The sequence below is a fragment of the Pongo pygmaeus genome, chromosome 2, assembly GCF_028885625.2.
Source record: "Pongo pygmaeus isolate AG05252 chromosome 2, NHGRI_mPonPyg2-v2.0_pri, whole genome shotgun sequence".
Lineage (NCBI taxonomy): Eukaryota > Metazoa > Chordata > Mammalia > Primates > Hominidae > Pongo > Pongo pygmaeus.
The window spans coordinates 174,052,301-174,067,502 of record NC_085930.1 but is presented as its reverse complement, the minus strand read 5'-3'; the positions used below and the strand labels follow the sequence as shown (position 1 = coordinate 174,067,502).

Here is a 15,202-nt window from a genome sequence, read left to right as displayed (position 1 = left end):
GAGGAAGAAATACCATTCCTTTTCCTTTTCCCTCCCTAATTATACCTGCTGTGTTGTGCTAAACAAGTCACTGGGCACTTGATTTCCCCTCACAAACTCTGGGTTGTACGGGCAGTCACTACGTTCTCTTCATGTTAAAGTTCACAGAAATATGTATCGTCAATAAGATAAGAAATCTGTATCATCAACCAGAGAACAAGTTGGAGGTGGAACTAATTCTTTTTTGCCCTGGAATAGATAATAGTTGTAATATATAATACAGATTCACTCAATATTCAGGAAGCTAAATATTCCAAAGTATTCACAAATGATCAATCTCTGAATTTCCTCAATTTTTTAGCAAAATTAAGGAATCCTAGGGATGCTGCTGAGAACACCTAAACATTAAAATATAGAAGACTTGATATATAAGAGTTTATTCTAAGGAAAATCAGAAAAACCTCATTATAAAACATTGGTATTTATAGTAGGGTCCAATACAGGGTTCCTGAATAACTAGTATGGGAAATTAATTATATATGTTGACAATACAGAAACATGCAAGTGGAAATTTATTATTTAAAAGGAGGTATACATTATTGACCATACTTTTATAACACATAGAAGAAGAAATTGAGATAATGTCAAGTAACAGAAAATAATTAACAAATTTTGTATTTAGGCTTAAATTGAATATTCCGTGATATAATCCAAATATTTGTTGGTTTAAACATACTTGCAATTACCTATCTTAAAGCAATTCTTGCTTACATAAGAGGGGATGTTATCCTAAAAATGACTTTGATGGATATTACAAGAACAAGATTATAGTAATTGATGTAATTTGTAAAACCTCTTTTGCCAATATTAGAATTATTTGAAATTATCCAATATTTGCTGTATAGTTCCCAGAAACAGCAACATCTCTTTCTGTATATACTGTACAAAAGTCCTATTTGTCATTTAACCTAATTTCATAGTATCATAAATCCTATTGCTCAGTGTCTTTCTGTTTCCTTTGAGGATTACATAATATATACCAATTTAGAACAGTTTTTACCTCTAAATCTAAATGACTAAATGAACTGTTGACAAAACAGAACATTTATAGAAAGTTGTTCTTAGAATACTTTACGTCTTTACATGCTACTTTTATTCCTTGAACACTAAACTGCTTAATTCTTTTAGGATCTAGTGAGGAGGAACTCAAACTTTGATACTGCTGTTACTTTTATAAGTATGATAAAATATGATACACTTACTATTTTGTATTTTTTGCCCTACTGTGATGATTTTTTGTATATTTCAGGATGTTCAGTACACAGACATTGACTACATGGAAAGGCAGCTAGACTTTACAATTGGTGAAGCATTCCAGGATCTTCCTCAGTTTGTTGACAAAATAAGAGGAGAAGGAATGAGATACATTATTATCCTGGTCAGTACTTGGAGTTTATCCGAGTCTTATTTCTTGTTTCCATTAATTCACCTAAAATGAGGGGGGGAAAGATGTTTCAAAATAGAAAGTATATAACTTTGGGTAATACTCCCAAATCTAGAACTCTCTTCCTTTAGCACTTCATTTTATTTGCATGGGTTGTGATCAGCTACCTTTGTATTTAGGTATATCCCTAGAGATTTAAAACCAAAGCTGAGTTAAAGGGAAGCTGTTTTCTAGTTATCATCCAAGCTACAAATTGGCCTCTATTTATGGGAGTTATCGAAATGTAATGGTAGATTTTCTATTTTTATACAATTATTAGTTCATTCTCTGGGATTGCTTCTGATGTTTTTCATATTTAAAAATTTGCCTTCAGATTGGTGATTCAGTGAAGATAATTTTTTATCACTATCTTATAGGAAGTAAGCTAGATAGCCAGATATCTCACCATAGAAATAAAAACAAAATAAAACCTCTACTAATCTTGCTTGAAATGATAGCTGATGCATTTCCAAGAGTCCTTAGAATTTCCTTCTAAGAAATTTGGGGGGTAATCTAGCTAGAACACTGATGTTTATATCATTTGTCATTTCATGTGAGAGCACATTATTACGATAATGTAGTAATGAAAACTTATGCTTCATAATCACTCTCCAAGTAGTTATGCTTTTTTCATGTGTACCTAGTTTATATTTCCTTTTAATTTTAGGATCCAGCAATTTCAGGAAATGAAACAAAGACTTACCCTGCATTTGAAAGAGGACAGCAGAATGATGTCTTTGTCAAATGGCCAAATACCAATGACATTTGTTGGGCAAAGGTACTAAATCGATATCTTGAAATAGAATAAATACAAAAATTATATTTCAATGAAACTTTCCATTTAATTAGTAAAAGTTAAAAACGCTCTGGAGAGCTATACGGAAATGTAATGATTTAATAACTAATAAAATAATGTATAGTCTTTGGTTCAATCCAAATTATTAGACACAAAGAAAGAATTCATATAAGTCACATGTCCAAATATGATTTGTTTCATCTTTAAGACATTTTTATTATATTTATTGGTACCACTTGTAATTTATTATAAAACTACCATTAGTAAGATGGCTACTCATTATTCTGTACTGCAAGTTATTTAAATGTTCAATTCTCTTAAAAACATATTGTTAATAGTAGCAACAACATGTTTTGACAGCTATACTTACAGTTAAAACTTAGATCATGAATTATAATTCACTGTATTTTATATAAGCAAGTATATTCAGACCCAATATATTAATATATTACAAAAATATTTTGATTTGGCTTCTATATAAAGCAATCAAGAAAAAAATCTCATAGTAAAAACTAGGATGAACAACAATGATAAAACCCTCAAAAAAATCTATGATGCGGGCCAGGCGCAGTGGCTCACGCCTGTAATCCCAGCACTTTGGGAGGCCAAGGTGGGCGGATCATGAGGTCAGGAGATCGAGACCATCCTGGCTAACGCGGTGAAACCCCGTCTCTACTAAAAATACAAAAAAATTAGAAGGGCATGGTGGCGGGTGCCTGTAGTCCCAGCTACTCAGGAGGCTGAGGCAGGAGAATGGAGTGAACCCGGGAGGCGGAGCTTGCAGTGAGCCGAGATCGAGCCACTGAACTCCAGCCTGGGGAACAGAGCGAGACTCCGTCTCAAAAAAAAAAAAAAAAAAATCTATGATGAGAGACACAATTAAATGAAATGTGAGAGTCTTTTTGAATCTTGGGCCAAAATTAAGACATTAGTGATTAAATCTGCAAAATGCAAACATGTTCAATAAATGTTGATTGTACTGTATCAATATTAATTTCCTGGTTTTAATAAGTTCACTATTGTTATATAACATGTTAACATTAGAGAAAGCTGAGTGAAGAATATAGACAGGACTGGGCACAGTGGCACATGCATGTAATGCTTGCAGTTTGAGCGGCTGAGGTAGGAGGATTGCTTGAGCCCAGGACTTCAAGATCACCCTGGGCAACATAGGGAGATTGTGTATCTACAAAAAATTTAAAAATTAGCTAGGTATTGTGGTGCATGCCTGTAGACCCAGCTACTTGAGAGGCGTATTAATCCAGAAGGTTTTTTTTTTTGACTTCCTACTTTCTCCTCATTCTGTATTTCTACATATTTTGTCAGATTTCTACCATCTCCCCTTCCTTTAGAGCACTATTCTCTACCATCAGCTAATCCCTTGTAAATAATTCCTTTTTGATGGATTATTTATATTTTTATATAGGACTTTCTAACTTCTACAATATAGATCCAAATTTCCAGAGCTTTCAGCAAACTGAATTTCAGCTCTGTTTTGTGTGTTTCTGGTCAGAGTAGAAGGAAAAAATGTTGGTAGGCAATGAGATCAGGCTGGGAATAGCGGTGGGATGAAGGGAGAGGAGGATTTAGTACTAATTCTGAAAATCACTGGGATGTTTGACTCAGCATGACATCATTCAATCAGATCTTTTCTTCCTTTCAAACAAAAAAAATTATTGTTTTTAGTTTTTAACCCTGTAGTAATTCTAGAAATAGTTCTAATATACTGTATTAAATTAAATTTAACTTATATTTTTCATATTAGTTTTTGACCAGAACTTTTTGGTTATATGTATCATTTTCAAAATCACTAACTACCATAAAGGTTAACAATGCTATTTTGTATTTGCCATATTAAAGAGTAGACTAACATAGAAAATGGGAATAGTTGGCAAATGATATGTATGTCAATAATAATGATATTTGAAGGGGTTACAGATCTGAAGACTTTGAGTTAATAATATGTCTCTAATACTCCATTACACTTCATTTACATAGCAATCATATCATGCTGACTATGTTTTGATCGGCTTTTGCATATCTTGTCTCTTGTAGGTTTGGCCAGATTTGCCCAACATAACAATAGATAAAACTCTAACTGAAGATGAAGCTGTTAATGTAAGTTACACGGGCTAACTATACAATGAAAAGAAATTCAAAACTTAGACTCGATTATTTTAATCAATAACTAAATTTGAATGCTTTTCTTTAAAAATAGATGGCCATTTTAAATTATCTATATCAGACCATATTTAGATCAAATTTACATAATTTTCCCAAATAACAAAGTATCAGTCAGCCTATTAAGCAATTTTATATTTTGCTTTATTTAATCCAAGCAATCATTCCTTTATTTAAAAAATTATGGCCTGGCACGGTGGCTCATGCCTGTAATCCCAGCACTTTGGGAGGCTAAGGTGGGTGGATCACGAGGTCAGGAGATTGAGACCATCCTGGCTAACATGGTGAAACTCCATCTCTACTAAAAATACAAAAAAATTAACCAGGCGTGGTGGCGGGAGCCTGTAGACCCAGCTACTCGGAAAGCTGAGGCAGGAGAATGGTGTTAACCCAGGAGGTCGAGCTTGCAGTGAGCCTAGATCGCACCACTGCACTCCAGCCTGGGCGACAGAGCGAGACTCCATCTCAAAAAACAAAACAAAACAAAACAACAACAACAAAAAGTTATTACACTAATAACATTTAACATTAGATCTACTCTCTTAATAAATGTTTATTCATATAATAAATCATTGTAAACTACAGAGGCAATGTTGTGCTGCAGATCTCTAGAATTTATTTACCTTGCGTAATTGAGATTTTGTGCCTATTTCTTAGCAAGCCCTTGTTTTCTTCCACTTACAGTCCTGGGCAACTACCATTCTACCCTATGCTTTTATGAGTTTAACTGTTTTAGATACTTCATGTAAGTTGAATCCTACAACATTTGTCTTTCTGTTACTGGTTTATTTCACTCAGTATAACATCCTAAACATTCATTCGTGAAAGCAAAAGGAATGAATAAGATATTAAATGCAAATGATAACCAGAAGGGAACAGGAGTGGCTATAGCTATATCAGAGAAAATAAATTTTAAGACAATGACTGTCACAAAAGACAAAAGAGGTCATTATATAAGGACAAAAGGGCCAATTCATTAGGAAGATACAATGATTATAAATATTTGCTCCCAACATGAAAGCACTTAAATATTTAAAGCAAACATTAACAGAACTGAAATGAGAAACAGCAATGCTGTTTGAAGAATTTGTTGCCACACTTTCAGTAATAAATAGAACAATAATAAATAAATAATAACAATATAAATAATAAGAATAATAAATAATAAATAACAATAATGAATAAATAATAAATAATAATAAATAAATAGAACAATAATAAATAAATAATAACAATAATAAATAGAACAACCAGAGAGCAAATCAACAAAGAAACAGCAGTTTTTAACAACACTGTAGTCCAAATAGACTTAACAGACATACGTAGAACTTTCTACCCAAAAGCAACCATATATACATTCTTCTCAAGTGCCCATAGAACATTTTCTAAGAGTGATCACATGTTAAGTCACAAGACAAGTCTTAAAAGTTGTGAGAAGATAGAAAACATACCATTTATCTTTCCCAGCCACAATGAAATTAAACTAGAAATCAGAAAAAGAGGGGAAATAAGTAAATTCAAAAATACATGGAAATTAAACAACACATTTTTGAACAGCCAGTGGAACAACGAAAAGATCAAAAGAGAATTAGAAAATTTCTTCAGACAAAAATAAAAATACAACATAGCAAAACTTCTGGGATGCAGCAAAAGCAGTACTAAGAGAGAAGTGTATAAGAAGAAACACCCACATTAAGAATAATAAAAATCTCAGATAAATAACATTACCTCTCAATGAATTAGAAAAAGAATAAACTTAAAGTTAGTAGAGGGAAGAAAATAAAGATTAGAGGAGTAAAAATTAAAAGAAAAATACAAAATAAATAGAAAATATCAACAAAACTAAGAGTTGGTGATCCTTCTTTTAGTCAGATGAATTTATAATCATTAAATTATACAAGTTTAGGTAACTGAAAAATTTGGGAGCTTAAAACTTACCAAAACTACTTCTAAAACAGAGTCAAATAATTGAACCTACTGAACTATGTCATTGAGGAAAAAAGTGTTATTTCAACTTGAGTTCCGCCCACTATTCTTGAGAACTACTAGAGAGACAAGCATGGATTTTTATATAGGTGTTGGAGGACAGTGTCAATTTACGTAGAATGGCTTATGCAGAATTCCTTGGGATTCTCTTCCGCAAAAAGTATCAACAGTGTTGGATTACATGTACCTGATTGATTTTCTGGGTATAATCAATGATTTTATTTAAGGGATAGAAGCAGCCAGCTAATAGAATAAGTTAAACTAAAAAATGAATTATGTAAAGATCAGAAAAGTGAAAATTAATAAAAAAGATCTGGTGCTACCATTTGTTATTAATTATCATACGGGAGATCCTTGCGTTGAAAATATTCAATATAATCCCGCCAAGCCTTCTGTCCTTATAAGTAAAATGTAACTAATGGGTAAGATGTTAAAATTAAGTCCCTTTCTACTCTTAAAGATATTCATCATAGGCCAGGCATGGTGGCTCATGCCTGTAATCCCAGCACTTTGGGAGGCCGAGGCGTGTGGATCACCTGAGGTCAGGAGTTTGAGACAAGCCTGATCAACATGGTGAAATCCCATCTCTACTAAAAATACAAAAAATTAGCCGGGCGTGGTGGCAGGCATCTGTAATCCCACCTACTCTGGAGGCTGAGGCAGGAGAATCCCTTGAGCCTGGGAGACAGAGGTTGCAGTGAGCCGAGGTTGTGCTATTGCACTCCAGCCTGGGCAACAAGAGCAAAACTCTATCTTAAAAGAAAACAAAATCCATCATACGTATTTTGTAAATCTCTATAATCCCTACTCTCTGCATTTTATGTCCTCCGATATCCTGTTCATGGAGAAGACTGTTAAGGCAGTTACAACAGAATCTTAACATGTGCCAAAAAAGCATCCAGGTTGTCATGTCATTTTTTTGAGACATACCCAATTAACTTAGCTGCAGGTCAATCTTTTGCTAACACACGGTTACTCTGACACTGGAACTTTTATGTTTCGACTGGCAAGTAGGGAATATTCTTAGTATAGATTGGAATAAAACACCTCTTCTCTGCTGGGATGGGAAGGGCTAGATGTGAGAGACAAAAAAAGAAGCAGTTGATTAGCGTGGTGAGATGGTTCTGGGAAATGAGAAAGCTATACAAAAACAGGCTTTATACTATGGCCCTTTGCTCTTTCATTGTGCTCCACAAAGGTAAACCTGAAGTATGGGCTCTGCAGTAACAGAGAAAAAAAGCTTCCCCATTACTCTAGGAAGCACTAAAAATAATGCTTTTCTGGGTTCTGAACTGTTCCTTTATAATTCACATAGGATTCCAAGATGGCTCTATTATCTCCACCGATGTCCCTCTTTAAAGTGTTGAGGATGAAACCAAACACATTTATGTAATTAAGGTTGATGTCAATTTCCTTCATTATTAGTCATACAAGACTTGTGAATCTGTCAGATACATTCAGATTTATATGTATATAATCTCTCTTAAGACTTTCCACACGTGAGCCTAAATTTTCGTTTTGCAGGCTTCCAGAGCTCATGTAGCTTTCCCAGATTTCTTCAGGACCTCCACAGCAGAGTGGTGGACCAGAGAAATTCTGGACTTTTACAATGAAAAGATGAAGTTTGATGGTTTGTGGATTGTAAGTAAGCTTTGAACAATCTATGTTTTAAGTTATTTATTGTGCAGTGATTATGCAAAATTAGTACTTGGCTCAAATAATGTCAACAAAATATTTTATTTGAAAACTAGTCCACTTTTTTCCCCCACAGAACTTTCTTACGCAAACGACTGCTAAAGTAAAGTTTTAAAAATTAAATTTATGTGTATGGATGCTATTTCCTGGACTTTTTCAATTTGCAAAATTCAAAAAGCAAAATATTCTATATATTAATAAATCCTTGTAAATATTTATTTCACTTTTATTTAATATAGGAATAAGTCTCAGGATTAAATAACCATTAGTCCTTTGTATGAGAAATAAAAATTTCTTAAATTTGGTAACAGTCTTTTAAAGTTTCTTTTTTGATGTAACCTTAAAATGTTAGTAGTAAGATTTTTAATAATATATTTTTTGAGACAGCATAAAATAATTTACTTTGCTACAAGTAAATGCTTAATACAGAAAATTTTATGTAATATATTTCAATTTCTGGAGGAAAAGTTTTTTACTTTGTTGACTTTTCCAGTGTAAAGCATTACTTTACTTATTTTTTAAATTGAAGAAAGCTTTATACAGCTGTCACTATGTGGAAACTTTGTAGATATAAGATTATATAAAGCATATATTTTGTTAAAAAAATCATGGAACATCTATGTTTATTAGATGTATCAATTGGTATACTGTAAGGGATTCTCTTAAGTATATTCCTGAGAATGACATCTGGATCCAGAGAAAATTATCTTTTTCAGGTGGAGGCAATCCATTTTAAATGGTAGCTGACTTATTTATTTAGATCATGATTCTTTTAAGTATGACTACTGAGATTCTGAGATATGTACTCAACAGAGATACTTCTTGAAATTATCTGCATTTGTAAACTATTAATATATCTTGTAGTTTTAACAATAAAAGCAATTGATATCAGGCTCAGGGCAGGAGTGGAGGGGAAGGAGATGATAGGGCACATATTATTATAATGCTATCTCTTAAAGATATGAAAATAAGCTATTTTTATGGGTATAATGCATAATACAGAGAAAATAGAACATTTTATTTTTCAAAAGGAAACTGATCGAAAAAAGCAATCAATGAGATAAACTCATATCATTGAGATGTTTTACAATTTTGTTTGTTTAGAATAGTGAGTATACGTAACATTGTTCAAATATGTTAACCTACTTACTTTTTGAACTAGCTCTTTTCAGAATATACGTTGTAAATTTATTTTTTGTTTACCTTTTTCTGTCATCTTTTTTTAAGGATATGAATGAGCCATCAAGTTTTGTAAATGGAACAACTACTAATCAATGCAGAAATGAGAAACTAAATTATCCACCTTATTTCCCAGGTACAATATTGTTGGTATGCCTTTGATATTATCATGTTATTATTATATATTAATAGGTATATAATATAAACTGATATATATCAGTTAGCTATACATAGAATATATATAATCAGTTCCATATATGTAGAATGTAGGCAATAGGATTCACACACCCAATTTTCACTACCCACCCACACAATGGACCACACCTTGACCCATTACCAAAATTATTTAACACTATTTTGGGAAAAAAATCAAGGAATATCTACATGAACACAATTCTAAATTTGTTTGAAGTTGTTATTTTGGTTTGCTTAATAATTTTCCCAAATTCAAAAAATGTTAAATACTCTTTAAGATAAAAAATAAAATGATTTTGAAAGGAAGTTTTTATAAATGTTTCTTTACTAAGGATAAGGGAAAGAATACTAACACTTTTCTGTTTACCTTTGACATAGGAGGAAATGAAGATGAATGTGATGTTTCATATTCATCATCATTCTCTTATGCAAGCAGAAAACGTCACAAACTATTAGCATATAAAGTGATGGCAAAACTCTGGAAAAAAATCTTAAACTGAGAAAATGTGGATCAAAAGGCAGTGTTATAACATTTGCCTCGCCCTTAAACTCTGGGCTTTGTGATACCAAGTGAATTTTTAATAAAACTCTAATCAGCGTTTTCCATCTAAATGCACTAGAAAGAGTAGACATTGAGGAGTGTACTTATTTTTCAGGTTTTTATTAATTCATGTAATTCAGTCACAATTTCAGGCCATTTTAAGTTGATAATTAACTCATACAAAGTATACAAATGGTTAAAATATACACAGGTTTTATAAAACACTGATTAATTTCTTTGTCAAGGAATACATAATTATGAGTTACACGTTTCATTGTAGGGCACTGTATAATATATTAATATTTTTTCATTGATTCTTTCCAGAACTCACAAAAAGAACCGATGGATTACATTTCAGAACAATTTGCATGGAAGCTGAGCAGATTCTTAGTGATGGAACATCAGTTTTGCATTACGATGTTCACAATCTCTATGGATGGTCACAAATGAAACCTACTCATGAGTAAGCAATGTTCTGAATTATGCTCTCTGACTCTTTTATTCTTTGGATCTTACATTTAATGCTATCATTTTAACAGTCTCGACAATCTTCTCTTATATCTCTTTACTTCCCAATTGTTCTCTGTAACTTCTTCCTTCATAGCATTTAGAAAAAATGTGTTTCTTTCTATCTAATTTATCTAAATATCTTTATTGTTATTATTCTAATTTTTATACTATTGCAAAATAAATCCTAGACCATTTTTATTTTGTTTCTATGTGCCCAGCATAGTGCCTGGCCAATTGTAGGTGCTCAATAAATAATATTGGATTAATATTAATAAATGAATTAATAACATATAATTTGATATCATTAAGACATAAAGCATCAAACATTTGGCTAAATCTGTTATTTAAATTCATTGTCAGGCCAGGCACAGTGGCTCACGCGTGTAATCCCAGCACTTTGGGAGGCTGAGGCGGGCGGATCACTTGAGACCAGGAGTTCAAGATCAACCTGGCCAAAATGGTGAAACCCCATCTCTATTAAAAATTCAAAAAATTAGCCAGGAGTGGTGGTGCAGAGCTGTGGTCCCAGCTACTCAGGAGGCTGAGGCACAAGAATTGCTTAGACCTGTATTTTGTAGATTCTTATAAACTGGGATAATTTGCAACTTTACAAATTTGCAGTGAGCCAAGATTGTGCCATTGCATTCCAGCCTGGCAACAGAGTGAGACTCTGTTTCAAAATAAAAATAAAAACATAAAATAAATAAATTCATTATTAGTAAATTAGAGCACTTTTAATGAACTTCTCAAATATTAATGATCATACTAATTATCTGCATTTTTAATAAACTTTTATGTAAGGCCAATGATGATGGAATACAGACCATTCACTGAAAATCAATTATTTATTAGCACTTTCCAATACAAGTTTTGCAATGATTGAAATCTTCTGGCCAGGCACAGTAGCTTATACTTGTAATCTCAACACTTTGGCAGGCTGAGATGGGAGGATCACTTGGGCCCAGGAGGTTGAGGCTGCAGTGAGCTGTGCTCCTACCACTGCATTCCAGCCTGGGCAACAAAACAAGAACCTGTCTGAAAAAATAAATAAATACATAGAAATCATCTATAATTCTGGGTGCCAATGTGGTACTCACCAGCCATATATGGCCATGGAACAATGTGTCTAGTGTGACTCAGGAATGGGATTTTAAAGTTATTTAATTTTAAATAGTAATATACAATAATTAAATATGAAATAATAGATAATTAGTGGCTACCATATTAGACACTGCAGTTGTAGATCCCTGGCTTTTGACTACACATTATAATCACTTGGAGATTTTCTTTTTAGGGTTTAGATTTTTTTAAGTGTCATGTGCACATAGTAGGTGGGTATATATATTGGGTAAGTGAGATACTTTGATACAAGCATGCAATACACAGCAATCACGTCATAGAAAACAGAAGTATTTATCCCCTCAAGATTTATCCTTTGTGTTACAAACAATCCAATTACACTTTTAGGTTTTTTCTTAAGTAAACAATTAAACTATTATTGACTATTATTGACTATCATCCTGTTGTGCTGTCAAATAGTATATATTATTCATTCTTTCTAACTATATATATAGCACCCATTAACCATCCCTGCTGTATTAGTCTATTTTCACTCTTCCATAAAGATACTACCTGAGACTGGGTAATTTAAAGATGTTTGTTTAAAGACTGGGCAATTTAAAGAGGTTGAATTGACTCACAGTTCTGCATGGCTGGAGAGTCCTCAGGAAACATACAATCGTGGCAGAATGTGAAGGGGAAGCAAGGTGCATCTTACATGACTTTAGGAGACAGAGACAGTGATGGGAGAACTGCCATACTTTAAAACCATCAGCTCTCATGAGAACTAACTCACTATTACAAGAACAGCATAGGGGAAACCGCCCCCATGATGCAATCACCTCCTACCAGGTCGCTCCCTTGACAGGTGGGGATTGCAATCCCTGATGAGATTTGGGTGGGATCACAAAGCCAAACCATAACACTTGCTTTCCCCTCACCCCCACACAACCCTTCCTAGCTTCTGGTAACCATCCTTCTCCTGTCTATATACATGAATTCAATGTTTTGCTTTTTTAAAATTTTTAGCACCCACAATAAGTGAGAACATATGAAGTTTGTCTCTCTGTGTCTTACTTAATTCATTTAACATTTAACGACTTCCAGTTTCCTACATGTCGTTGCAAATGACAGGATTTTATTCTTTTTTATAGCTGCATAGGACTCCCTTGTATATATGTACCATATTTACTTTATCTAATCATCTGTTGATGGACACAAAAGTTGCTTCCAAACTTGGCTATTGTGAACAGTGCTGTAATAAACATGGCAGGGCAGATATCATTTTGATATATCTTTCTTTTGGATGCATTTTCAGCAGCAGGACTGCTGGATCATATAGTAGCTCTATTTTTAGTTTTTGGGGAAACTTCAAACTGCTCTTCATAGTGGTTGTGTGAATTTACATTCCTAACAACAGTGAAAGAGCATTCCCTTTTCTCCACAGCTTCAACAGCATTTGTTACTGGCAGTCTTTTGGATAAAAGCCATTTTAATTAGGGTGAGATGATGTCTCATTGTAGTTGTGATTTGCATTTCTCTGATGATCAACGATGTTGAGCACCTTTTCATATGCCTGATTGCCATTTGTATGTCTTCTTTTGAGAAATGCCTATACAAATATTTTGCCCATTTTTAAATCAGATTATTAGAAGTTTTCCTATAGAGTTGTTTGAGCTCCTTATATATTCTGGTCATTAATCCCTTGTCAAATGATTATTTTGCAAATATTTTCTCTCATTCTGTGGTTTGTCTTTTCACTTTGTTGACTGTTTCATCGAGTCTTGATTTTTAATCTGTTCACTCTGTGTCTTTTGATTGGAGTGTTTAATCCATTTATATTCAATTTCATTACTGATAAGTAAGGACTTACTCCCACCATTTGTTATTTGTTTTCTGATTGTTTAATGGTCTTCTCATTCCTCTTTCATTTCTTCTTATTTCCCTTTTCTCTGGTGTTATTTGATTTCTTGCTTTTTATATTTTGTATATCTGTTGTATGTTTTTTCATTTGCAATTACCAGAAGGCTTGTGATTTTTAAATAAATTATTATTTAATTGGTCTCTTTTATAGCCTAAGCATCTGAATATTTAAAAACTTTCCAGGCAGTTCTAATGAGCGTACAGGGTTGAAAACTTCTGTTCTAAAAAATAACTGAAGTTGATAAAAGAATAAAAAGCATTTTGAAGTAAAGAGTATGGATAAAATTTCTCACTTAGTAAAACTTACTTATTTCTAGCAATTAACTCTTAATCAACTCAGAATAGATGAATGTATGACCAAAAACTCACTTGTTCACCAAATCCAAAAATAAAACACTAAGTTATTTTAAGAGTGAACAAACTGGCATTGAACAATGCCTTTTCACTGGGGCAAATGTTACTTTTGATTAACCCTTCTGGAACACAATATTGGGGCATAATTATCCACAGCTAAATTTACTTTAACTAAAACTGTAGACATTAAAAAGAACAAAAATATTGAAAATTGACTAGATGATCTTATTGGCAAAAATTATGTGCTTTGAGTTGAAAGTATGTAGCTTAACAAAAATTGAGAAAAAAAAAATTCCTCTCCACAGAAGACAGGAAATAAGTATACTTCTGAAGCACATTACAGAGTCAAACATGATTCTTGACACATTGTGGATGCTTAGTAAATTTAAATAAATTCATCATTATCCTGTTATAATCACAAGTATCAAAGTTGTTTTGATAAGTTCAAGGTAGATACAGGTAAATTTCCAAATAGTCCATGTGCAGAGATATTTAAGCATATGTAAGGTGCATTTCCACTTTTAAGTAAAATTATGAGGAGGAAGTCAGCACAATCTTCCATGGAATATCCTTGAAAATGAAATCAATATACATATACTTATTAGTGCTAATTTTGCTCTTGTTCATAAAACTTTTCAGTGCAAGTTTCAACCACATTACTTAAATTGAGTAGATTAATTGGATTAAGTAGCTTAATTTATACAGTCTTAGATTTTTCATATGTTTCAGATACTTTCTTAATATTTTAATTTTTTCAATTACAAAAAAGTGTTGAACTCAGACAATTTTAGAGATTAATAATTAATTACATGTATAAAGACCTTGACAAATGTAAAAGAACACTATAAATAAGGTACACGTTACATTTAAGCAAATTATGAAGAGTAAAGTCTTTCTGTTTATCATTGAGGAAAACTGAACAAATTATAAACACACATTTTTTTCTCAAGTTATACAGACCATAGCATTTTGTTTTTTAGTGACTTATTTTCTGTCTTACAAACTGCCACATATTTGAAATTTAGCTATTTCTTGCTACTGTGCTCTTTCACTTAACATGAAACAAACAAGAAACCCAACGAAAGAATAGCATGCATGGATTCAGAAATGGGATTTAATCAGCTTGAGAAATGGCAGATAGTTTTACACAAAGAATCATGGACACTAATGGCAAATAAAAAAAGCTTCATATAGAAATCCCGCACAAAAAGTTTTGAGTCTTCAATTGCTCTCATCTCTTGTAATTTAAAATTCAATGTTGTACTGAAATAAAGCCTATTCTTCAAATGTAGAAAGAAATACATTCAAAAATCTACTTCAA

The 15,202-nt window shown here is 32.6% G+C and overlaps 1 protein-coding gene across 1 annotated transcript in view; it reads left to right on the top strand.

Annotated features, from left to right (window-relative positions):
• SI (sucrase-isomaltase) overlaps positions 1-15,202 on the top strand; it is a 98,050-nt gene that overhangs the window by 59,361 nt on the left and 23,487 nt on the right. Inside the window, exons 32-37 of the mRNA XM_054482007.1 lie at positions 1,289-1,417; positions 2,130-2,240; positions 4,314-4,376; positions 7,950-8,066; positions 9,348-9,435; positions 10,360-10,498. Coding sequence (XP_054337982.1) covers positions 1,289-1,417; positions 2,130-2,240; positions 4,314-4,376; positions 7,950-8,066; positions 9,348-9,435; positions 10,360-10,498 — 647 coding nt within the window. The remainder of the gene's footprint in view (positions 1-1,288; positions 1,418-2,129; positions 2,241-4,313; positions 4,377-7,949; positions 8,067-9,347; positions 9,436-10,359; positions 10,499-15,202) is intronic.